The sequence below is a fragment of the Somniosus microcephalus genome, chromosome 10, assembly GCF_052327205.1.
Source record: "Somniosus microcephalus isolate GS21.2 chromosome 10, FLI_Smic_1.0, whole genome shotgun sequence".
Taxonomy (NCBI): domain Eukaryota; kingdom Metazoa; phylum Chordata; class Chondrichthyes; order Squaliformes; family Somniosidae; genus Somniosus; species Somniosus microcephalus.
The window spans coordinates 233,230,083-233,254,670 of record NC_140996.1 but is presented as its reverse complement, the minus strand read 5'-3'; the positions used below and the strand labels follow the sequence as shown (position 1 = coordinate 233,254,670).

Genomic DNA, 24,588 nt, shown 5'->3' with positions numbered 1-24,588 from the left:
CCCTCCCTCCTCTCCCCCCTCCCTCCTCTCCCCCTCCCTCCTCTCCCTCCTCTCCCTCCCTCCTCTCCCCCTCCCTCCCTCCTCTCCCCCTCCCTCCCTCCTCTCCCCCTCCCTCCCTCCCTCCTCCCCTCCCTCCCTCCTCTCCCATCCCTCCCTCCTCTCCCCCTCCCTCCCTCCTCTCCCCCCTCCCTCCCTCCTCTCCCCCTCCCTCCTCTCCCCCTCCCTCCCCCTCCTCCCCTCCCTCCCTCCCTCCTCTCCCCCTCCCTCCCTCCCTCCTCTCCCCTCCCCCTCCCTCCCTCCTCTCCCCCTCCCCTCCCTCCCTCCCTCCTCTCCCCCTCCTCCTCACCCCCTCCTCCCCCCTCACCCCCACCCTCCCTCCTCTCCCCCTCCCTCCCTCCCTCCCCTCCCCCTCCTCACCCCCTCCCTCCCTCCCCCTCCCTCCCTCCCTCCTCTCCCCCTCCCTCCCTCCTCTCCCCCTCCCTCCCCTCCCTCCTCCCCCCTCCCTCCCTCCCTCCTCTCCCCCTCCCTCCCTCCCTCCCTCCCCCTCTCCCTCCCCTCCCCTCCTCTCCCCCTCCCTCCCTCCCTCCTCTCCCCCTCCCTCCCTCCCTCCTCTCCCCCTCCCTCCCTCCCTCCTCTCCCCCTCCCTCCCTCCCTCCTCTCCCCCTCCCTCCCTCCCTCCTCTCCCCCTCCCTCCTCCTCCTCCCTCCTCTCCCCCTCCTCCTCCCTCCCTCTCCCCCCTCCTCTCCCCTCCCTCCCTCCTCTCCCCCTCCCTCCCTCCCTCCACTCCCCCTCCCTCCCTCCCCCTCCCTCCCTCCTCCCCCTCCCTCCCTCCTCTCCCCCTCCCTCCCTCCCCTCCCTCCCTCCCCTCCCTCCCTCCCTCCTCCTCTCCCCCTCCCTCCCTCCCTCCTCTCCCCCTCCCTCCCTCCCTCCTCTCCCCCCCTCCCTCCTCTCCCCTCCCTCCCTCCCTCCCTCCTCTCCCCCTCCCTCCTCTCCCCCTCCCTCCCTCCCTCCTCTCCCCCTCCCTCCCTCCCTCCTCTCCCCCTCCCTCCCTCCCTCCTCTCCCCTCCCCTCCTCTCCCCCTCCCTCCCTCCCTCCTCTCCCCTCCCTCCCTCCCTCCCTCTCCCCTCTCCTCCCTCCCTCCTCTCCCCCTCCCTCCCTCCCTCCCTCCTCTCCCCCTCCCTCCTCCCTCCTCTCCCCTCCCTCCTCCTCCTCTCCCCCTCCTCTCCCCCTCCCTCCCCTCCTCTCCCCCTCCCTCTCCCCCTCCCTCTCCCCTCCTCTCCCCCTCCCTCCCTCCTCTCCCCCTCCTCCTCTCCCCCTCCCTCCTCTCCCTCCTCTCCCTCCCTCCTCCCTCCCTCCTCTCCCCTCCCTCCCTCCTCTCCCCCTCCCCTCCCTCCACTCCCCCTCCCTCCCTCCCCTCCCCTCCCCCTCCCTCCCTCCTCCCCCTCCCTCCCTCCTCTCCCCCTCCCTCCCTCCTCTCCCCTCCCTCCCTCCCTCCTCTCCCCCTCCCTCCCTCCCTCCTCTCCCCCTCCCTCCCTCCCTCCCTCCTCTCCCCCCTCCCTCCTCTCCCCTCCTCCCTCCCTCCTCTCCCCCTCCCTCCCTCCCTCCTCTCCTCCTCTCCCCCTCCCTCCTCTCCCCCTCCCTCCCTCCCTCCTCTCCCCCTCCCTCCCTCCCTCCTCTCCCCCTCCCTCCCTCCCTCCTCTCCCCCTCCCTCCCTCCCTCCCTCCTCTCCCCCTCCCTCCCTCCCTCCTCTCCCCTCCCTCCCTCCCTCCTCTCCCCCTCCCTCCCTCCCTCCTCTCCCCCTCCCTCTCCCCTCCTCTCCCCTCCTCTCCCCCTCCTCTCCCCCTCCCTCCCTCCTCTCCCCCTCCCTCCTCTCCCCCTCCCTCCTCTCCCCCTCCCTCCTCTCCCTCCTCTCCCCCTCCTCCCTCCCCTCCCTCCCCTCCCTCCCTCTTCTCCCCCTCCCTCCCTCCTCTCCCCCTCCCTCCCTCCCTCCCCTCCCCCTCCCTCCCTCCCCTCCCCTCCCCCTCCTCCCCTCCCCTCCCCCTCTCTCCCTCCTCTCCCCCTCCCTCCCTCCCTCTCCCCCTCCCTCCCTCCTCTCCCCCTCCCTCCCTCCTCTCCCCCTCCCTCCCTCCTCTCCCCCTCCCTCCCTCCTCTCCCCCTCCCTCCCTCCTCTCCCCCTCCCTCCCTCCCTCCTCTCCCCCTCCCTCCCTCCCTCCCTCCTCTCCCCCTCCCTCCCTCCCTCCTCTCCCCCTCCCTCCCTCCCTCCTCTCCCCCTCCCTCCCTCCTCCCTCCTCTCCCCCTCCCTCCCTCCCTCCTCTCCCCCTCCTCTCCCCCCCTCCCCCCTCCCTCCCTCCTCTCCCCCTCCCTCCCTCCTCTCCCCCTCCTCCCTCCTCTCCCCCTCCCTCCTCTCCCCCTCCCTCCTCTCCCTCCTCTCCCCCTCCCTCCCTCCTCTCCCTCCTCTCCCCCTCCCTCCTCTCCCCCTCCCTCCTCTCCCCCTCCCTCCCTCCTCTCCCCCTCCCTGCCCCTCCCTCCCTCCCCTCCCCTTCCCTCCCTCCCCTCCCCCTCCCTCCCTCCCTCCCCCTCCCTCCCTCCCCCTCCACCTCCCTCCCCTCCCCCTCCCTCCCTCCCTCTCCCCTCCCTCCCTCCCTCCCCCCCCTCCCTCCCCCCCTCCCTCCCTCCCTCCCTCCCTCCCTCCTCTCCCCCTCCCTCCCTCCCTCCTCTCCCCCTCCCTCCCTCCCTCCTCTCCCCCTCCCTCCCTCCTCTCCCCCTCCCTCCCTCCCTCCCTCCCTCCTCTCCCCCTCCCTCCCTCCCTCCCTCCCTCCTCTCCCCCTCCCTCCCTCCCCTCTCCCCTCCCTCCCTCCCCTCCCCCTCCCTCCCTCCCTCCCTCCCTCCCCTCCCCCTCCCTCCCTCCCTCCCCTCCCCCTCCCTCCCTCCCTCCCCTCCCCCTCCCTCCCTCCCTCCTCTCCCCCTCCCTCCCTCCCTCCCCTCCCCCTCCCTCCCTCCCTCCTCTCCCCTCCCTCCCTCCCTCCTCTCCCCCTCCCTCACTCCCTCCTCTCCCCCTCCCTCCCTCCCTCCTCTCCCCCCTCCCTCACTCCCTCCTCTCCCCCTCCCTCCCTCCCTCCCTCCCTCCTCTCCCCCTCCCTCCCTCCCTCCTCTCCCCCTCCCTCCCTCCCTCCTCTCCCCCTCCCTCCCTCCCCTCCCCCTCCCTCCCTCCCTCCTCTCCCCCTCCCTCCCTCCCTCCTCTCCCCCCTCCCTCCCTCCTCTCCCCCTCCCTCCCTCCTCTCCCCCTCCCTCCCTCCCTCCCTCCTCTCCCCTCCCTCCCTCCCTCCTCTCCCCCCTCTCCCTCCTCTCCCCCTCCCTCCCTCCTCTCCCCCTCCCTCCCTCCCTCCTCTCCCCCTCCCTCCCTCCCTCCTCTCCCCCTCCCTCCCTCCCTCCTCTCCCCTCCCTCCCTCCTCTCCCCCTCCCTCCCTCCCTCCTCTCCCCCTCCCTCCCTCCCTCCCTCCTCTCCCCCTCCCTCCCTCCCTCCTCTCCCCTCCCTCCCTCCCTCCTCGCCCCCTCCCTCCCTCCCTCCTCTCCCCCTCCCTCCCTCCCTCCTCTCCCCCTCCCTCCCTCCCTCCTCTCCCCCTCCCTCCCTCCTCTCCCCTCCCTCCCTCCCTCCTCTCCCCCTCCCTCCCTCCCTCCTCTCCCCCTCCCTCCCTCCCTCCTCTCCCCTCCCTCCTCCCTCCTCTCCCCCTCCCTCCCTCCTCTCCCCCTCCCTCCCTCCTCTCCCCTCCCTCCCTCCCTCCCTCCTCTCCCCCTCCCTCCCTCCTCTCTCCCTCCCTCTCCCCCTCCCTCCCTCCCTCCCTCCTCTCCCCCTCCCTCCCTCCCTCCCTCCTCTCCCCCTCCCTCCCTCCCTCATCTCCCCCCTCCCTCCCTCCCCCTCTCCCCCTCCCTCCCTCCCCCCCTCCCTCCCTCCCCCCCTCCCTCCCTCCCCCCTCTCCCCCTCCCTCCCTCCTCTCCCCCTCCCTCCCTCCTCTCCCCTCCCCCTCCCTCCCTCCCTCCTCTCCCCCTCCCTCCCTCCCCCTCCCTCCCTCCCTCCTCTCCCCCTCCCTCCCTCCCTCCCTCCTCTCCCCCTCCCTCCCTCCCCTCCCCCTCCCTCCCTCCCCTCCCCCTCCCTCCCTCCCTCCCTCCTCTCCCCCTCCCTCCCCTCCCTCCTCTCCCCCTCCCTCCCTCCCTCCTCTCCCCCTCCCTCCCTCCCTCCTCTCCCCCTCCCTCCCTCCCCCTCCCTCCCTCCCTCCTCTCCCCCTCCCTCCCTCCCTCCTCTCCCCCTCCCTCCCTCCCTCCTCTCCCCCTCCCTCCCTCCCTCCTCTCCCCCTCCCTCCCTCCCTCCTCTCCCCCTCCCTCCCTCCCTCCCTCCCTCCCTCCTCTCCCCCTCCCTCCCTCCCTCCCTCCTCTCCCCCTCCCTCCCTCCTCTCCCCCTCCCTCCCTCCCTCCTCTCCCCCTCCCTCCCTCCCCCTCCCTCCCTCCCTCCCTCCCTCCCTCCTCTCCCCCTCCTCTCCCCCTCCCTCCCTCCTCTCCCCCTCCTTCCCTCCCTCCCTCCTCTCCCCCTCCCTCCCTCCCTCCCTCCCTCCTCTCCCCCCCTCCCTCCCTCCCTCCTCTCCCCCTCCCTCCTCTCCCCCTCCCTCCCTCCCTCCCCTCCTCTCCCCCTCCCTCCCTCCCTCCTCTCCCCCTCCCTCCCTCCTCTCCCCTCCCCTCCCTCCCTCCCTCCTCTCCCCCTCCCTCCCTCCCTCCTCTCCCCCCCTCCCTCCCTCCCTCCTCCCCTCCCTCCCTCCCTCCTCCCCCTCCCTCCCTCCCTCCCTCCTCTCCCCCTCCCTCCTCCCTCCTCTCCCCCTCCCTCCCTCCCTCCCTCCTCTCCCCCTCCCTCCCTCCCTCCTCTCCCCCTCCCTCCCTCCCTCCTCTCCCCCTCCCTCCCTCCCTCCTCTCCCCCTCCCTCCCTCCCTCCTCTCCCCCTCCCTCCCTCCCTCCTCTCCCCCCCTCCCCTCCCTCCCTCCCACCTCTCCCCCTCCCTCCCTCCACCTCTCCCCCTCCCTCCCTCCCACCTCTCCCCCTCCTCCCTCCCTCCTCTCCCCCTCCCTCCCTCCCTCCTCTCCCCCTCCCTCCCTCCTCTCCCCCTCCCTCCCTCCTCTCCCCCTCCTCTCCCCCTCCCTCCCTCCTCTCCCCCTCCCTCCCCCTCCCTCCCTCCTCTCCCCCTCCCTCCCTCCTCTCCCCCTCCCTCCCTCCTCTCCCCCTCCCTCCCTCCCTCCCTCCCTCCTCTCCCCCTCTCCCCCTCCCTCTCCCTCCTCTCCCCCTCCCTCCTCTCCCCCTCCCTCCTCTCCCCCTCCCTCCTCTCCCCCTCCCTCCCCCTCTCTCCCTCCCCCTCTCCCCTCCCTCCTCTCCCCCTCCCTCCCTCCTCTCCCCCTCCCTCCCTCCCTCCCTCCCCTCCCCTCCCTCCCTCCCTCCCTCCTCTCCCCCTCCCTCCCTCCCTCCCTCCTCTCCCCCTCCCTCCCTCCCTCCCTCCCTCCCTCCCTCCTCTCCCCCTCCCTCCCTCCCTCCCTCCTCTCCCCCTCCCTCCCTCCCTCCCTCCCTCCTCTCCCCCTCCCTCCCTCCCTCCCTCCCCCCCTCCCTCCTCTCCCCCTCCCTCCCTCCTCTCCCCCTCCCTCCCTCCTCTCCCCCTCCCTCCCTCCCTCCTCTCCCCCTCCCTCCCTCCCTCCTCTCCCCCTCCCTCCCTCCCTCCTCTCCCCCTCCCTCCCTCCCTCCCTCCTCTCCCTCCCTCCCTCCCTCCCTCCCTCCTCTCCCCCTCCTCCCTCCCTCCTCTCCCCCTCCCTCCCTCCCTCCTCTCCCCCTCCCTCCCTCCCTCCTCTCCCCCTCCCTCCCTCCCTCCCTCCTCTCCCCCTCCCTCCCTCCCTCCTCTCCCCCTCCCTCCCTCCCTCCTCTCCCCTCCCTCCCTCCCTCCTCTCCCCCTCCCTCCCTCCCTCCTCTCCCCTCCCTCCTCCCTCCTCTCCCCTCCCTCCTCTCCCCCTCCCTCCTCTCCCCCTCCCTCCCTCCCTCCTCTCCCGCTCCCTCCCTCCCTCCCTCCTCTCCCCCTCCCTCCTCTCCCCCTCCCTCCCTCCCTCCTCTCCCCCTCCCTCCCTCCCTCCTCTCCCCCTCCCTCCCTCCTCTCCCCCTCCCTCCCTCCTCTCCCCCTCCCTCCCTCCCTCCTCTCCCCTCCCTCCCTCCCTCCTCTCCCCCTCCCTCCCTCCCTCCTCTCCCCCTCCCTCCCTCCCTCCTCTCCCCCTCCCTCCCTCCCTCCCTCCTCTCCCCCTCCCTCCCTCCTCTCCCCCTCCCTCCTCCCTCCTCTCCCCCTCCCTCCTCTCCCCCTCCCTCCCTCCTCTCCCCCTCCCTCCCTCCTCTCCCCCTCCCTCCCTCCCTCCCTCCTCTCCCCCTCCCTCCCTCCCTCCCTCCTCTCCCTCCCTCCCTCCTCTCCCCCTCCCTCCTTCCCTCCCTCCCTCCCTCCTCTCCCCCTCCCTCCCTCCCTCCCTCCCTCCTCTCCCCCTCCCTCCCTCCCTCCCTCCCCCCCTCCCTCCTCTCCCCCTCCCTCCCTCCTCTCCCCCTCCCTCCCTCCTCTCCCCCTCCCTCCCTCCCTCCTCCCCCTCCTCCCTCCCTCCCTCCTCTCCCCCTCCCTCCCTCCCTCCCTCCCTCCCTCCTCTCCCCCTCCCTCCCTCCCTCCCTCCTCTCCCCCTCCCTCCCTCCCTCCCTCCTCTCCCCCTCCCTCCCCCCTCCCTCCTCTCCCCCTCCCTCCTCTCCCCCTCCCTCCCTCCCTCCTCTCCCCTCCCTCCCTCCCTCCTCTCCCCCTCCCTCCCTCCCTCCTCTCCCCCTCCCTCCTCTCCCCCTCCCTCCCTCCCTCCCTCCCTCCCTCCTCTCCCCCTCCCTCCTCTCCCCCTCCCTCCCTCCCTCCTCTCCCTCCTCCCTCCCTCCTCTCCCCCTCCCTCCCTCCCCCCTCTCCCCCTCCCTCCCTCCCCCCTCTCCCCCTCCCTCCCTCCCCCCCTCCCTCCCCCCTCCCTCCCCCCCTCCCTCCCCCCTCTCACCCTCCCTCCCTCCCCCTCCCTCCCCTCCCTCCCTCAATCCCTCCTCTCCCCCTCCCTCCCTCCCTCCCTCCTCTCCCCCTCCCTCCCTCCCTCCTCTCCCCCTTCCTCCCTCCCTCCCTCCTCTCCCCCTCCCTCCCTCCTCTCCCCCTCCCTCCCTCCCGCCTCTCCCCCTCCCTCCCTCCTCTCCCCCTCCCTCCCTCCCCCTCCCTCCCTCCCCCTCCCTCCCTCCTCTCCCCCTCCCTCCCTCCCTCCCCCTCCCTCCCTCCCTCCTCTCCCCCTCCCTCCCTCCCTCCTCTCCCCCTCCCTCCCTCCCTCCCTCCTCTCCCCCTCCCTCCCTCCCTCCCTCCTCTCCCCCTCCCTCCCTCCCTCCCTCCCCCTCCCTCCCTCCTCTCCCCCTCCCTCCCTCCTCTCCCCCTCCCTCCCTCCTCTCCCCCTCCCTCCCTCTCCCTCCCTCCTCTCCCCCTCCCTCCCTCCCTCCTCTCCCCCTCCCTCCCTCCCTCCCTCCCCCTCCCCTCCCTCCCTCCCTCCTCCCTCCCTCCCTCCCTCCCTCCTCTCCCCCTCCTCTCCCCCTCCCTCCCTCCTCTCCCCCTCCCTCCCTCCTCTCCCCCTCCCTCCTCTCCCCCCCTCCCTCCCTCCCTCCCTCCTCTCCCCCTCCCTCCCTCCCTCCTCTCCCCCTCCCTCCCTCCCTCCTCTCCCCCTCCCTCCCTCCCTCCCTCCTCTCCCCCTCCCTCCCTCCCTCCCTCCTCTCCCCCTCCCTCCCTCCCTCCCTCCTCTCCCCCTCCCTCCCTCCCTCCTCTCCCCCTCCCTCCCTCCCTCCTCTCCCCCTCCCTCCCTCCTCTCCCCCTCCCTCCCTCCCTCCTCTCCCCCTCCCTCCCTCCCTCCCTCCTCTCCCCCTCTCTCCCTCCCTCCTCTCCCCCTCCCTCCCTCCCTCCTCTCCCCCTCCCTCCCTCCCTCCTCTCCCCCTCCCTCCCTCCTCTCCCCCTCCCTCCCTCCCTCCCTCCTCTCCCTCTCCCCCTCTCCCCCTCCCCCTCCCTCCTCTCCCCCTCCCTCCTCTCCCCCTCCCTCCTCTCCCCCTCCCTCCTCTACCCCTCCCTCCTCTCCCCCTCCCTCCCCCTCTCTCCCTCCCCCTCTCCCCCTCTCCCCCCTCCCCCTCCCTCCCTCCCCCCTCCCCTCCCTCCCCCCCTCCCCCCCTCCCTCCTCCCCTCCCCCTCTCCCCCTCTCCCCCCCTCCCCCTCTCCCCCCCTCCCCCTCTCCCCCCTCCCCCTCTCCCCCCCTCTCTCCCCCTCTCCCCCTCCCTCCCTCCCCCTCCCCCCCTCCCCCCCTCCCCCCCCTCCCTCCCTCCCTCCCCCCCTCCCCCTCTCTCCGTCCCTCTCCTTCCCTCCCTCCTCTCCTCCTCCCCCTCCCTCCCTGCTCTCTCCCTTCCTCCCTGCTCTCTCCCTTACTCCTCCCCCCCTCCCTCCTCACCCCCTTCAACTTGCCTCTCTGTGTAACATTGCTTTTCTAAAGGGCGCAACTCTTCCATCAGGGTACAGCTTCACAGCAGCTGCCTGTCCAACCCCCCAGGAACCCTGTACTCTTTACCAGCAAGCCTGTAGTGTAGGCTATTCCACTGTGGAGGGAGTTGCAACCCTGTCGGGACGTTCAGAAGCAGGTAGCTTGCAGCAGGAGAGGGGTTGACTGGAAGGCAGACCAGGGGCGTGTAACCTATCCCCACACTGCACCCTCTTCCCCAACCCGGGGCACTTGGATCCTGTAACCACACACCCGATTAGAGATCAGCACTGACCGAGGATGGAGCCTGCAAACTCCTTCCGCCCTGAGCCATAGATTGTGGCCTTTACCCACAGGCCCGGCAGCAAATCTCCGCAATTTCACTTTTTGGCTCGTCTAAAGGAAAGAGCCAAGAGCAGACGACCATCGGAACAGGAGAAGGCCATTCAGCCCCTCGGACCTGTTCCCATTCACCCATCATCCTCTGTGCTCACTGACCGACATTGGCTCCCCGTCTAGCAACGCCTCAGATTTAAAATTCTCATCCTCGTCCCTCGCTGGCCCCACCCCTCCCTATCTCTGTAACCTCCTCCAGCCCCACAACCCTCCGAGATCTCTGCGCTCCTCCAATTCTGCCCTCTTGAGCATCCCCCGATTTTAATCACTCCACCACTGGCGGCCGTGCCTTCAGCTGCCTCGGCCCCGAGCTCTGGAATTCCCTCCCTAAACCTCTCCGCCTCTCTACCTCCTTTAAGACACTCCTTAAAACCTCCCTCTTTGACCAAGCTTTTGGTCGCCGGTCCTAATATCTCGATGTGGCTCGATGTCGATTTCTGTCTGATTGCACTCCTGTGAAAGGCCTTGGGACATTTTACTGCGTTAAAGGCGCTGTATAAATGCAAGTTATTGTTGTTGAAGACAGAAAGTGCATTGGATTTAAAATATACATCAAACTTCTCCGTGTTTATATTCTGCTGAATAAATATATATCGGTGTTTATTCCAGGTTGTGGAGGAGGCCAAGATTTCTGATTTACCAGCATGGGATTTAATAATTAATAGGTTAAATTTAAGGAAAGTTTAATAGCTTGTGGACTTCGGATCTCTGGTGGGCGCTGTGAGTGGCTGGAACAGACCCGGAGTTGAGATAAAAAGCTATTAACAGCCGCTGGTTCCAGGGGAGGAGAGGAGGGCGTTGAGGAACGGCAGTGCGGAGCTCGCTGCTCTCTGTGACGGGAGCTCCTATCTCCAGCAGCTGCTGCCTCTTGCCCAGGACCAGGACCTGTAATTTCCCGAGGAACTGGAGACAGTGCCAGGTCCGTGTGCTCATTTGTAACCGTGCTTCCTTCTTTTCGGTCAGCTTGTTTTCTGTCAAACACCCTGCAATCGCCACACTCTCCCTCCTCTTGGCAGCTTTCTCAAAACCCATCTCTCTGACCAAGCTTTCGCTTGACTTTCCCACACAGCATCTGCCCCCCTCGTTCTTCTTCGAAATATCAAAAGTCCATGTAGAGGGAGCTTTACTCTGTATCTAACCCGTGCTGTACCTGCCCTGGGAGTGTTTGATGGGACAGTGTAGAGGGAGTTTTACTCTGTATCTAACCCGTGCTGTACCTGCCCTGGGAGTGTTTGATGGAACAGTGTAGAGGGAGTTTTACTCTGTATCTAACCTGTGCTGTGCCTGCCCTGGGAGTGTTTGATGGGACAGTAGAGGGAGCTTTACTCTGTATCTAACCCGTGCTGTATCTGCCCTGGGAGTGTTTGATGGAACAGTGTAGAGGGAGCTTTACTCTGTATCTAACCCGTGCTGTACCTGCCCTGGGACTGTTTGATGGGGACAGTGTAGAGGGAGCTTTACTCTGTATCTAACCCGTGCTGTACCTGCCCTGGGAGTGTTTGATGGGACAGTGTAGAGGGAGCTTTACTCTGTATCTAACCCGTGCTGTACCTGCCCTGGGAGTGTTTGATGGGGACAGTGTAGAGGGAGCTTTACTCTGTATCTAACCCGTGCTGTACCTGCCCTGGGAGTGTTTGATGGGACAGTGTAGAGGGAGCTTTACTCTGTATCTAACCCGTGCTGTACCTGCCCTGGGACTGTTTGATGGGGACAGTGTAGAGGGAGCTTTACTCTGTATCTAACCCGTGCTGTACCTGCCCTGGGACTGTTTGATGGGACAGTGTAGAGGGAGCTTTACTCTGTATCTAACCCGTGCTGGATTCGATGCTAATTGCTCAAAATTGAAAGTGTTTTCCCACCACTGATAACCGTCACCTTGATCAGCAGAAATGCTCCCAAGAACAAATTCCAGCCGAGATAACACTGGTTCTGTTGTGGATTTCTGTCTCTTTGCTTACAAAGATTTTTCTGGAACTTTGCTTGGTGAAACGCAATGTCCTGCTTCTGCCCAAGGCCTGCGTCGAGCAGACGCAACACAGGGTGACGAGATAGAGAGCCGAGCACAGCTTTATAATCTCACTGTGTTTTTTGTCTTACCTCTTGTGGACAAAGGAGCAGATTTAAAATCAGGCACCAACTCAAATATACAACAGGCGTATCAGAATCTGGTGGAGGGAAGATAGATTAACTACGAACTCTTGTCCAGAACTGACTTGCAAATCGTGTTATACGAGGTCTCATTGAGGTGTTTAAGATGATTAAAGGATTTGATCGGGTAGAGAGAGAGAAACTATTTCCTCTGGTGGGGGGAGTCCAGAACAAGGGGGCAGAACCTTAAAATTAGAGCCAGGCCGTTCAGGGGTGATGTCAGGAAGCACTTCTTCACACAAAGGCTAGTGGAAATCTGGAAAACTGCCCCCCGAAAAGGCTGCTGAGGCTGGGGGTCAATTGAAAATTTCAAAACTGAGACTGATAGATATTTGTTGGGTAAGGGTATTAAGGGTTACAGAAACAAGGCGGGTAGATGGAATTAAGATACAGATCAGCCGCGATCTAATTGATTGGTGGAACAGGCTCGAGGGGCTGAATGGCCTCCTTCGACTCTTGCGTTCCAGTGAGTCACCAAGGCAGTTCAGATTAATAGAATGTAACCTGGGAATTGATGGATTTGATTTGTACTCAGAGCTGTGCAGGAGAGTATCTAGTGTGCGTCTCTCAATAAACTGCAGCCGAGAAGGTGTCGAATGATATAAAATAGAAACAGAAAATGCTGTAAAACACTGAGCAGGTCAGACAGCAGCTGTGGGGAGAGAAACCGAGTTCACGTTTCAGGTCGATGACCTTTCGTCAGAACTGGAAGAAGTTGGAGATGTGACGGGTTTTAAGCAAGTGCAGAGGCAGGGAAATCACTCCTGCACTCCACCCTGTCCCCGTTTATTCTTGTTCTGCCCCCTTTGCTGGCTCTTTACTTGCTTAAAGGTTCATCTCTAACACCTTCCAGTTCTGATGAAAGGTTATCAACTTGAAACGCTGACTCTGTTTCTCTCTCCAACTCTGCTGTCCGTGTCCTAACTCGCACCAAGTGCTGTTCACCCATCACCCCCTGTGCTCACTGCCCCGTGTCCTAACTCACACCCAGTCCCGTTCACCCATCACCCCCTGTGCTCACTGCCCCGTGCCCTAACTCACACCCAGTCCCGTTCACCCATCACCCCCTGTGCTCACTGCCCCGTGTCCTAACTCACACCCAGTCCCGTTCACCCATCACCCCCTGTGCTCACTGCCCCGTGTCCTAACTCGCACCAAGTGCTGTTCACCCATCACCCCCTGTGCTCACTGCCCCGTGTCCTAACTCGCACCCAGTCCCGTTCACCCATCACCCCCTGTGCTCACTGCCCCGTGTCCTAACTCGCACCCAGTCCCGTTCACCCATCACCCCCTGTGCTCACTGCCCCGTGTCCTAACTCACACCCAGTCCCATTCACCCATCACCCCCTGTGCTCACTGTCCCGTGCCCTAACTCACACCCAGTCCCGTTCACCCATCACCCCCTGTGCTCACTGCCCCGTGTCCTAACTCACACCCAGTCCTGTTCACCCATCACCCCCTGTGCTCGCTGCCCGTGTCCTAACTCACACCCAGTCCCGTTCACCCATCACCCCCTGTGCTCGCTGACCTACATTGGCTCCCGGTCCGGCAACACCTCAATTTTAAAATTCTCATTCTTTTCACATCCCTCCATGGCCTCGCCCCCTCCCTATCTCTGTACCTCCTGCAGCCCTAAAACTCTCCGAGATCTCTGCGCTCATAAAATTCTGGCCTCTTGAGCATCCCTGATTTTCATCGCTCCACCGTTGGCGGCCGTGCCTTCAGCTGCCTGGGCCCTGAGCTCTGGAATTACCTCCTTAAACCTCTCCGCCTCTCTACCTCTCACTCCTTCAAGGGTTAAGTTACGAGGAGAGATTACACAAAATGGGGTTGTATTCCCTAGAATTTAGACGGTTAAGGGGTGATTTGATCGAAGTTTTCAAGATATTAAGGGGAATAGATAGAGAGAAACTATTTCCGCTGGTTGGGGAGTCTCGGACTAGGGGGCATTGTCTAAAAATTAGAGCCAGATCTTTCAGGAGTGAAATTGGAAACACTTCTACACACAAAGGGTGGTAGAAGTTTGGAATTCTCTTTCGCAATCGGCAATTGATGCTCGATCAATTAATTTTAAATCTGAGATTGATAGCATTTTGTTAACCAAAGGTATTAAAGGATATGCGCCAAAGGCGGGTATATGGAGTTAGGTCGCAGATCAGCCATGATCTCGTTGAGTGGCCTCCTCCTGTTCCTCTCTCTCCTCCTTTAAGACGTTCCTTAAAACCTCCCTCTTTGACCAAGCTTTTGGTCGCCTGTCCTACTATCTCCTTGTGTAGCTCGGTGTCAAATTTTGCTTTTTAATCGCACCTGTGAAGCACCTTGGGACATTTTACTATCTTAAAGGCGCTGTATAAATACAAGTTATTGTTGTTGCCCGATCTGCTGAGTGTTTCCAGCATTTTCTGTTTTCAGATTCCCGGCATTCAGTATTTTGTTCTTATTTTAGAATGATATAAATCCTTGTGAATGGTGCTTTTTAAAAATCTCTCTCTCTCTCACTCTCACTCTCACACTCACGCTCTCCTTTTGTGCAGGAAGATGATCCGGCAGTTAGTTTTGTGGCTGACACTGACGGTGACGGCAGCCAAGGATATCCTCAACATCTGCATGGATGCGAAACACCACAAGACACAGCCAGGATACGAGGGCGATCTCTACAGACAGGTAAAGTGGGGAGGTGGGGGCCAGAGGGCAGGCCAGGTCTCTGCTTTTACCCACCGCCCCCGGCCCCCCCCGGAATATTGCTCCTTTTCCCTGACGACGGCCCGCTGTTACTGTGCTCTCGGTCTGGCAGTGGCTGGTGTGAGAGAGTGGCAGTGTGGGGATGTGAGCCCCACTTTGTTGTTCTTTGGTCCCCTCCGCAACAACAGCAACAACTTGCATTTATCTAGCACCTTTAACGTCGTAAAACGTCCCAAGGTGCTTCACAGGAGCGTTATCAAACAAAATTTGACACCGAACCACAAGGAGATACTAAGACAGGCTTGGTCAAAGAAGTAAGTTTTAAGGAGCATCTTAAAGGAGGAGAGAGAGGTAGCGCGGTGGAGAGGTTTAGGGAGGGAATTCCAGAGCTTAGGGCCCAGGCAGCTGAAGGCACGGCCGCCAATGGTGGAGCGATTAAAATTGGGGCTGCTCAAGAGGCCAGAACCGGAGGAGTGCAGAGATCTCGGAGGATTGTGGGGCTGGAGGAGGTTACAGGGATGGGGAGAGGCCATGGAGGGATTTGAAAACAAGGATGAGAATTTTAAAATCTAGGCATTGTTGGACCTGGAGTACTGTTCCACCAGCTGCTGGTACTCCCTCCAAGTGGGCAATCTCCATGTGCGAGTCTGGACAGTGAGCGTTAGAGGTCTATTTGGCTGTGGAGGGCATCACGGTTGACTCCGAACCACACGTACGTTTTCCGGCAGGGGATTAGTTTATGTTGACCTGGAGCACGAACTTCTGGTTTTTCCTCTTGCATAGGAACAGGAGGAGGCCATTCAGCCCCTCGAGCCTGTCCCTCCATTCAATTAGAACGCGGCTGATCTGTATTTTAACTCCATCTACTCGCCTTGGTTCCGTAACCTTCAATACCCTTACCCAACAAAAATCTATCGATCTCAGTCTTTGAATTTTCAGTTGACCCCCAGCCTCAACAGCTTTCTGGGGGAGAGAGTTCCAGATTTCCACCACCCTTTGTGTGAAGAAGTGCTTCCTGACATCACCCCTGAACGGCCTGGCTCTAATTTTAAGGTTCTGTCCCCTTGTTCTGGACTCCCCCCACCAGAGGAAATAGTTTCTCTATATCTACGCCATCGAATCCTTTAATCATCTTAAACACCTCGATTACATCACAGTTAATTACATAGCATTATGCAGAATCCACAGCACAGAAACAGGCCATTCGGCCCAACTGCTCCGTGCCGGTGTTTCTGCTCCACATGAGCCTCCTCCCACCCCTCTTCATCTCACCCCATCAGCATACCCTTCTATTCCTTTCTCTCTCATATATTTATCTAGCTTCTCCATGAATGCATCTACGCTATTTGCCTCAACCGCTCCCTGTGGTAGTGAGTTCCACATTCTCACAACTCTCTGGGTAAAGACATTTCTCCCGCATTCCCGATTGGATTTACTGGGTGGTGATCTTATATTGATGGCGCCCCAGTTTTGGTCTTCCCCACGAGTCTACGTAGTTCCGGAGCTCTTGCTGCTCCTGGTGGGATCGGCTAAGCCAAAACAGAGCACGGAATGAATGTGGAATCTTGCCGGTGTGTGCGCAGCTCGGTTTCACACTCCTGACCCCTGCCTGCCTGGACAGGAATGGAGGATAATGGGAAATGCCTGAGCCATTTGCCTGTTGAACGTCTTCTTTCTCCCCTTTCCTCGTCCCTTTCCCTCCCCGCCCTCCCCCCTTTTAATTCGGACTTGGCCCCTGCCGTTTATGCATTGTAATGGCTGACTTAATGAGCTGATAAGATAGCTGAGTGTGACCTTGTTGTCAGCACATTTTCTGGATATTGCGGTGCAGTTATTTTACTCTCGGCAGGTTTTACAATCTGATGGGAGATACTGTGTCAAGTTCAGCACATTTCCGCAGATTGGTTCGACCTTGATGCTACTCGAATCTTCGTTTCTGGGCACAATATTAAACTAGTGAAGGGAGGACTCTGTTCTAGTGAGTGTTGTTTTCTTTTGAAGTACGTTCCTTAATCCTTCTGGCTTTTCAGAACAGTTTTAATTGGTAGTTCTCTTGCACATGGGAGGCCCTCACTATCCTATCAGCTAGTGATCTTGCGTACAGATTGCTGGATGAATAAAGCCCCAAGTTCCATCTAGTTTGCCTTCTACCAATCCTGTTAGTTGGACGATACAACAATAATGGAGATGTTGGCTCATCATAGCATTCAACAAAAACTTGTACAGGAAACTCTTTTTTTATCCGGGACCGACGTGGTGCCGGTTTATCAAAAAGTCCGGATTACAGAGAGGTATAGTTAAAAGGTACGGGAGCTCAGTACACAGCAACAAATCCAGGCTTCCCTGTTGCTTAGCAACATGTGCAGGAACTCCGGCCACAGACCAAGCGTCCCTGTTGCTTAGCAACAAGTGCACGAACCCCAGTTACACGGCCACAGATCCAGGAACGGCCACTAATATGAAGTAAAACTTACCTGAACCTACTCCTGAATTTTGCCGGTTAACAGAGATTTCCGGTTATTTAGGTGCCGGTAAATCGAGAGTTTCCTGTATTTATATAACGCCTTTCCCAAGGCGTTTCACAGGAGCGATTATCAGACAAAATTTGACACCAAGCCACATAAGGAGTTATTAGGGCAGGCAACCAAAAGCTTGGTCAAAGAGGGAGGTTTTAAGGAGGAGAGAGAGGCGGAGAGGTTTAGGGAGGGAATTCCAGAGCTTGGGGCCCAGACAGCTGAAGGCACGGCCGCCAGTTGTGGAGCGATTAAAATCAGGGATGCGCAAGAGGCCAGAATTGGCGGAGCGCTGAGATCTCGGAGGAGGTTACAGAGATAGGGAGGTATTGGGACAGGTGACCAAGAGCTTGGTCAATCAATCTCTATCAGTGAGTCTACAATAGGCCCAGACATGAGGCGAGGAAAACCCCCAGTGGTGGAGAGCTTCGGGAACCAAAGGCCCAAAGTCACCTGCTCCTCCTGAACACGCTACATTCACGTCTCAAATTACTATATCCCAAAATACTATCCTCTTTGTACCTGCTTTGGCGGCCTTCATTTAAAGATTGCTCTCCAGTGCCATGGGGTGTATGTTTGTCCCCACTCTTTCACCACCTTCTGTATCTGACTCACCCAGAGTCCAGGTGTTTCCCAGACAGCCACTCCGCAGCATTTTTGTATTTGTCCCCGTGTCTGGGTTGAGTCTGAACCAAGAGGAAAGTGAGAGTTACTCTCGGGGGCAACACTTCCCTACCCCACCCCCCTGACCGCATCAAACAGCGTCTCGCCCACCCAGCAGCTTCATTGGTGCTTTTCACAAAAGGAGGGGTGGGGTTGTGGGGGGAGGGGGATAGAAATTGGATCAGGCTTTTAAAAAATGTATTCATTCAGGGGATGTGGGCGTCGCTGGCAAGGCCAGCATTTATTACCCATCCCTAGTTGCCCTTGAGAAGGTGGTGGTGAGCCGTCTTCTTGAACCGCTGCAGTCCGTGTGGTGAAGGTGCTCCCACAGTGCTGTTCGGGAGGGAGTTCCAGGATTTTGACCCAGCGACGATGAAGGAACGGCCGATATATTTCCAAGTCAGGATGGTGTGTGACTTGGAGGTGGTGGTGTTCCCATGCGCCTGCTGCCCTTGTTCTTCTCGGTGGTAATATCTAAGAGAGTAATTGATTAGAACCCTGAGCTACAACCTCTATTCCTATTCACTTTCATCATTCTGTGTAGAATCCCAGAGAATGGGAGTTTACATCCCACCGGGGCAGTTTGAGAATTTGAACTCGGTTTAAAAAAAATCTGGTCTCAGTAAAAGCGACCATGAGGCTGTCGGATTGCCGTAAAAACCCAACAGGTTCACTGATGTCCTTTATGGAAGGAAACCTGCCGTCCTTACCCAGCCTGGGCCTATAAGAACATTAGGAGCAGGAGTCAGCCATTCGGCCCCTCGAGCCTGCTCCGCCATTCAATAAGATCATGGCTGATCTTCGACCTCAACTCCACATTCCTGCCCGATCCCCATATCCCTCGATTCCCCTAGAGTCCAAAAATCTATCGATCTCAGCCTTGAATATACTCAACGACTGAGCCTCCACAGCCCTCTGGGGTAGAGAATTCCAAAGATTCACCACCCTCTGAGTGAAGAAATTCCTCCTCATCTCAGTCCTGAATGGCCGACCCCTTATCCTGAGACTATGTCCCCTAGTTCTAGGCTCTTCAGCCAGGGGGAAACAACCTCTCAGCATCTACCCTGTCAATCCCCCTCAGAATTTTATACGTGACTATGACTCCCATACCACACCAACGTGGTTGACTCTTAACTGCCCTCTGAAGTGACCTAGCAAGCCACTCAGTTGTGTAAAACGTGGACAACTAGAGATGGGCAATAAATGATGACCACATCCCGAGAATGCATTAAAAAAAAACAGGTGGGATGAGATGGGGGACCTTTTAGTTTTTATGAAAACAAATATTTAAAAACTTACTGTAAGCCTTGTAGTGTCTGAAGCTGGTCCCCACAGTGCCACCATAAAAGGAAGAAAGACTTGCATTTCTATAGCGCCTTTCACAACTTCAGGACATCCCAAAGCGCTTTACAGCCAATGAAGTACTTTTTTGAAGTGTGGTCACTGTTGTAATGTAGGAAATGCGGCAGCTAATTTGCGCACAGCAAGCTCCCACAAACAGCAATGTGAGAATGACCAGATCATCTGTTTTTAGTGATGTTGGTTGAGGGATAAATTTTGGCCCAGGACACTGGGGAGAACTCCCCTGTTCTTCTTCAAAGTAGTGGCCGTGGGATCTTTTACATCCACCTGAGGGGTATACCTTGATGAGATGCCTCCCTTAAACACGTTGTGGAAAACCCAAGTGTCTTGATCTTTCCTGATGACTTCCCCTGCTTGCTTCTCTTTGACATGTGCAGTGTGAACCATGGAGAGACAATGCCTGCTGTACGACCAACACCAGCCTGGAGGCGCACCAGGAACAGTCCAACCTCTACCAATTCAACTGGAATCACTGCGGCATCATGACGGAAAAATGCAAGAGGCACTATATCCAGGACACCTGCCTGTACGAGTGCTCCCCCAACTTGGGTCCCTGGATCGAACAGGTGAGCAGCGCTGTCCTGTACTTTGCAATTGTTCAGAAGTTAAATAAATGTGAGATTTATAGAGGAAGCTTTACTCTGTATCTAACCCGTGCTGTACCTACCCTGGGAGTGTTTGATGGGACAGTGTAGAAGGAGCTTTACTCTGTATCTAACCCGTGCTGTACCTGCCCTGGGAGTGTTTGATGGGACAGTGTAGAAGGAGCTTTACTCTGTATCTAACCCATGCTGTACCTGCCCTGGGAGTGTTTGATGGGACAGTGTAGAGGGAGCTTTACTCTGTATCTAACCCGTGCTGTACCTGCCCTGGGAGTGTTTGATGGGACAGTGTAGAAGGAGCTTTACTCTGTATCTAACCCATGCTGTACCTGCCCTGGGAGTGTTTGATGGGACAGTGTAGAGGGAGCTTTACTCTGTATCTAACCTGTGCTGTACCTACCCTGGGAGTGTTTGATGGGACAGTGTAGAGGGAGCTTTACTCTGTATCTAACCCGTGCTGTACCTGCCCTGGGAGTGTTTGATGGGACAGTGTAGAGGGAGCTTTACTCTGTATCTGACCCGTGCTGTACCTGCCCTGGGAGTGTTTGATGGGACAGTGTAGAGGGAGCTTTACTCTGTATCTAACCCGTGCTGTACCTGCCCTGGGAGTGTTTGATGGGACAGTGTAGAGGGAGCTTTACTCTGTATCTGACCCGTGCTGTACCTGCCCTGGGAGTGTTTGATGGGACAGTGTAGAGGGAGCTTTACTCTGTATCTAACTCGTGCTGTACCTGCCCTGGGAGTGTTTGATGGGACAGTGTAGAGGGAGCTTTACTCTGTATCTAACCCGTGCTGTACCTGCCCTGGGAGTGTTTGATGGGACAGTGTAGAGGGAGCTTTACTCTGTATCTAACCCGTGCTGTACCTGCCCTGGGAGTGTTTGATGGGACAGTGTAGAGGGAGCTTTACTCTGTATCTAACCCGTGCTGTACCTGCCCTGGGAGTGTTTGATGGGACAGCGTAGAGATTATAGTATGCAGAACACATGCAAGAGATTTATTTACAGTGAAGGTGCACTCGAGTTCATAGGGGACACCAAGTCCACTTACTGGTGATGCTGAACCCAAGAGAAGAAAGAGTGAGGACCTGAAATTCGAAACAGCGCCACATTCCTGAGCACGGAGTTCCCCCTCAGGGACCAACACCGATTTTTAGTTTCCTCCTGGTGTCAAATTTGTTTTTAGTTTGGTGCTTATTTTCCCCTCTCGCGTCGCGCTTGGTTTTTGAAGAATGATTCGTCATTTGCCCATCTGTGTGGCAGGTTGATCAATCTTGGAGGAAGGAACGGATCCTGAACGTCCCGATCTGCAAGACAGACTGCAAGGAATGGTGGAATGACTGTCAGGCGGACCACACATGCAAGGAGAACTGGCACAAGGGGTGGGACTGGAGCACGGGTGAGTGTTGGTCACTGGCCCCGGGGATCTGTCTCCTTCCTTACTTCCTCCAACTCTCAGTTTGGGTTAGTGGCAGAAAATGCCGGAAACTCGTAGCTGTGCGTCAGGTCTGAATGTGAAAAGCACGTGAGAATATAAGAAATAAAAACTGAAAATGCTGGAAATACTCAGCAGATCAGGCAGCATCTGTGGAGAGAGTTCTGATGAAAGATCATCAACCTGAAACTTTAACTCTTTCTCTTCCCACAGATGCTGCCTGACCTGCTGAGTGTTTCACGCATTTTTAGTTGTTTCAGATTTCCAGCATCTGCAGTATTTTGCTTTTGTATAAGAGGAGAAGAATTAGGAGCAGGAGCAGGCCATTCGGCCCCTCGAGCCTGCTCCGCCATTCAATAAGATCATGGCTGATCTTCTACCTCAACTCCACTTTCCGGTCGATCCGCAATCCCTTAGAGTCCAAAATATCGATTGCAACCTTGAATATACTCAACGACTGAGCCCTCCGAGTGAAGAAATTCCTCCTCATCTCAGTCCTAAATGGCCGACCCCTTATCCTGAGACTGTGACCCCTGGTTCTAGACTCCCCAGCCAGGGGGAAACAGCCTCTCAGGATCCACCCTGTCAAGCCCATTAAGAACTTTATACGCTTCAATGAGATAGAAAGGTTAATATTTTTAATTCCCATCTCGTTCAAATCAGTGCATCTTTATCTTTAAAGATGCTGACAGCCCTGCTGTACCTTTCTGTTTTCATTCTGCATCTCCAGTATTTGCATTTCTGTTTATCTCTCTGTCCTCGCCTGAAAGTGCTGACACTTGGGAGTGGTTTTCACACTTGGTAATTGTCCTTTGATAGTTGGACGCTGAGCCTAGCAAGTGAATGTCATTAGAGACTGTTTGGCTATTGATGAGTCCATCACAGCTGGGCCCAGTCCCGCTCCCACCCAATATCCACACACAGTCAATTCCAACAAGGACCATTGCTTAGCATTCAGCAGTGCCAGGGCTACAAACGTCACGAGTGAAACACTCTGTCACCTGTGCAGAGATCGGCTAACCCGCTTTGCATCCGGGAGCAAACCTGGGCAATTCCGATCTGTGTGGCCAGGTGTCCGCTGTGGCTCAGTGGGTACCACTCTCGCCTCTCGAGTCACGAAGGTTGCGGGTTGAAGTCTCACTCCAGACACCTGAGCACACAAATCTAGGCTTACTCTCCCAGTGCCAGTACCGACGGAGCGTCGCACTGTCGGAGGGGCAGTACTGAGGGAGCGCCGCACTGTCGGAGGGGCAGTACCAAGGGAGTGCTGCACTGTCGGAGGGGCAGTACTGAGGGAGCGCCGCACTGTCGGAGGGGCAGTACTGAGGGAGCGCCACACTGTCGGAGGGGCAGTGCTGAGGGAGCATCGCACTGTCGGAGGGGCAGTACTGAGGGAGCGCCTCACTGTCGGAGCGCAGCACTGTCGGAGGGACAGTACTGAGGGAGCGCTGCACTGTCGGAGGGGCAGTACTGAGGGAGCGCTGAACTGTCGGAGGGGTAGTACTGAGGGAGCGCCGCACTGTCGGAGGAGCAGTACTGAGGGAGTGCTGCATTGTCGGAGGGGCAGTACTGAGGGAGCGCTGCACTGTCGGAGGTGCCGTCTTTCAGATGAGACGTTAAACCGAGGTCCTGTCTGCTCTCTCAGGTGGACATAAAAGATCCCACGGCACTATTACGAAGAAGAACAGGGGAGTTCTCCCCAGTGTCCTGGGGCCAATATTTATCCCTCGATCAACATCACTAAAACAGATGATCTGGTCATTATCACATTGCTGTTTGTGGGAGCTTGCTGTGCGTAAATTGGCTGCTGCGTTTCCTACATTACAACATTGACTACACTTCAAAAAGTACTTCATTGGCTGTGAAGCGCTTTGGGATGTCCTGAGCTCTTGGAATGTGCTTTCTATCCTTCATGCCTCTCCCTGCCCCCCTCTCTTTGATTGGGGTCAGTAAGGACGCTCGCTCTTTGACTTGTGGGCTCTTGGATCTATTCCTTACTGTGATTTCTGTTTTTTTTTATTCTCCCCTCCAGGAGTAAACCGCTGTCCGGAAAACACAAAGTGCCGGAAGTTTTCGGAAATATTCCCGACTCCGCGGGACCTTTGCGAGAAGGTGTGGAGTTACTCCTACCAGTACACGGAGTACGATCGGGGCAGCGGGAGGTGCATCGCCTTGTGGTTCAAGGCGGGCTCAAAGCCGAACCCCAACGCGGAGGTGTCGCGGTACTACGCCATCCAGAAGGGTCTGATTGCATCCGCTCCCGTCGTTAAGCTGACCGTCCCACTGGTGCTGACTGGATTCCTGGTCTCTGCCTTATCCTAGCTTTACCATCGACACCAGAAAGGAGTGGACTGATGAAACGCAATGCCTCTCTTGTGAATTTGCTTCAGCACTTCTGCTTTTAAAATGCTGCTGATTTAACCAGCCTTTTTATAAAATTTAATTACTTGCTTCTCTCACCGAGTAGCTAAACCGATTTTCTTTTTGAGGTTCATCTGGTCACCTTGCACGCACAGAAACCCTCAACTGTGGGGAGGGGTAAAAAGAAAGAACTTGCATTTCTGTAGTGCCTTTCATGACCTCCGGGCGTCCCAAAGCGCTTTACAGTCAAAGAAGTACTTTTTATATAACAGGTTTTCTCTGTAACCTCCTCCAGCCCTACAACCCTCCGAGATCTCTGCGTTCCTCCAATTCTGGCCTCTTGAGCATCCCCGATTTTAATCGCTCCACCATTGGTGCCTTCAGCTGCCTGGGCCCCAAGCTCTGGAATTCCCTGCCTAAACCTGTAGCCTCTCTGTCTCTCTCTCCTGTTTTAAGATGCTCCTTAAAACCTACCTCTTTGACCAAGCTTTTGGTCACCTGTCCTAATATCTCCTTGTTTAGCTCAGTGTCAAATTTTGTTTACTAACGCATCTATGAAGCGCCTTGGGATGTTTTACTATGTTAAAGGCGCTATATAAATGCAAGTTGTTGTTGTTAACATGGGCCTATCAGCTTTTTCTTTGAAAACCTGAACAATAAATGTGATTCACTTGTGCCTTGGAAAATAAAACTCACACACCAATTTCCTGTCTGTTGTAATTCAAGTGTCACTCTTAACTTTCTATATCAAACTTCAAAGAAGATGCAGGACTCACCAGGAGACACACCTTCAGTCAGAATGTCTGCAGCCTCTTAACTGAAATCGGTATGAACTTATCTACAGTTTGCTTAACACCAGCCTTTGTAGTTGACCTCTGCGTCTACCCAGTGGTTACTTAACAGCAATTCGACTATGTAGCACTAAAGGTTCAACACCTATACTTCAGCAGCAGAATAATACCTTGGGGGAGAAATTGGGTATCGCCCATTTTAGGGTGCTAATACTGGCTGGGCGCAAAGTTTAGTGCCTGGCGCTAATTATCACCTCCGACTGCAAAATTCGCCTCTATCGCCCCTGGAGGTGATTGGAGTGCTAACTCAGGCGCTACACACCTCTCTTATGGTGCTAACGTCGGGGAGCGAGGCGCTACCTCAGAACGCTACCGAAGCTCAGGCGATGTCCGTTACCATGGAAGCCAGACAGACTGGTGCCGTCCAGTTCTTAAAGGGGAGGGGCCATCTTGCTGGCCAGCCGCTCCCTGCTCATTGCAGCCTTGAAACTCGGCCTGGAGAGACCTCGAAAGCAATTGTGTGGAAGCACTAATGGAGAGGCCTAGGGCAAGAGCTTGGCACTTAGGAACCTCAAAAGTGGTGCTGAGGGCCAAAACTCCATCGGGCAGCGTTAAAACCAAAAATTTTGCGGACAAGAAAAGGCAGGAAGCGCCCGCCTTTAAATAGCGCTCCCCCAGACCCTTCCCGACTTAAAAACATTCCCCTCTACCTGTCGTTCCTAACGGCAGGCGCTAAGGCAGGGGGCGCGACTCAATATCCGGTCCGGGGCGCTACCGGGGCATTGCACGCTTGACTGGCGTCACGATCTGTGGACGCAGGAGATCGTGGCGGTAGTGTTTAATGCCGCTGCAAAATGTCTGGTCAATTTTGCGAACGGTGCAAACATCGCCGCGCTCAGGCGCTACTTGCTTTGCGCCCCGTTAGGGCGCTAATCAACCACATTTTTCACCCCTTGTGTTTTCCATTGTTTGAGCCAAGGGTCAGTCTTGGTTCAGTGGGTATCACTCTCGCCAGAAGGTGTGGGTTGAAGCCCCACAAGACCTGAGCCTATAATCCAGGCTGACAC

General features: G+C 58.4%; 1 protein-coding gene across 4 annotated transcripts in view; it reads left to right on the top strand.

The window, feature by feature from the left end:
- Positions 1-23,433, top strand: part of folr (folate receptor) — a 24,423-nt gene extending 990 nt beyond the window's left edge. For 3 of the 4 annotated variants that reach the window (XM_085999768.1, XM_085999766.1, XM_085999767.1), the window contains exons 2-5: positions 13,649-13,778; positions 18,712-18,900; positions 20,198-20,333; positions 22,402-23,433. In XM_085999768.1, coding sequence (XP_085855894.1) covers positions 13,653-13,778; positions 18,712-18,900; positions 20,198-20,333; positions 22,402-22,691 — 741 coding nt within the window. In that variant the 5' untranslated portion in view covers positions 13,649-13,652 and the 3' untranslated portion in view covers positions 22,692-23,433. Of the gene's footprint in view, positions 1-9,639; positions 9,886-13,648; positions 13,779-18,711; positions 18,901-20,197; positions 20,334-22,401 lie in introns of those variants that run through there. The other variant, XM_085999764.1, reaches the window with a different exon arrangement.
- Positions 23,434-24,588: the final 1,155 nt, after the last annotated feature.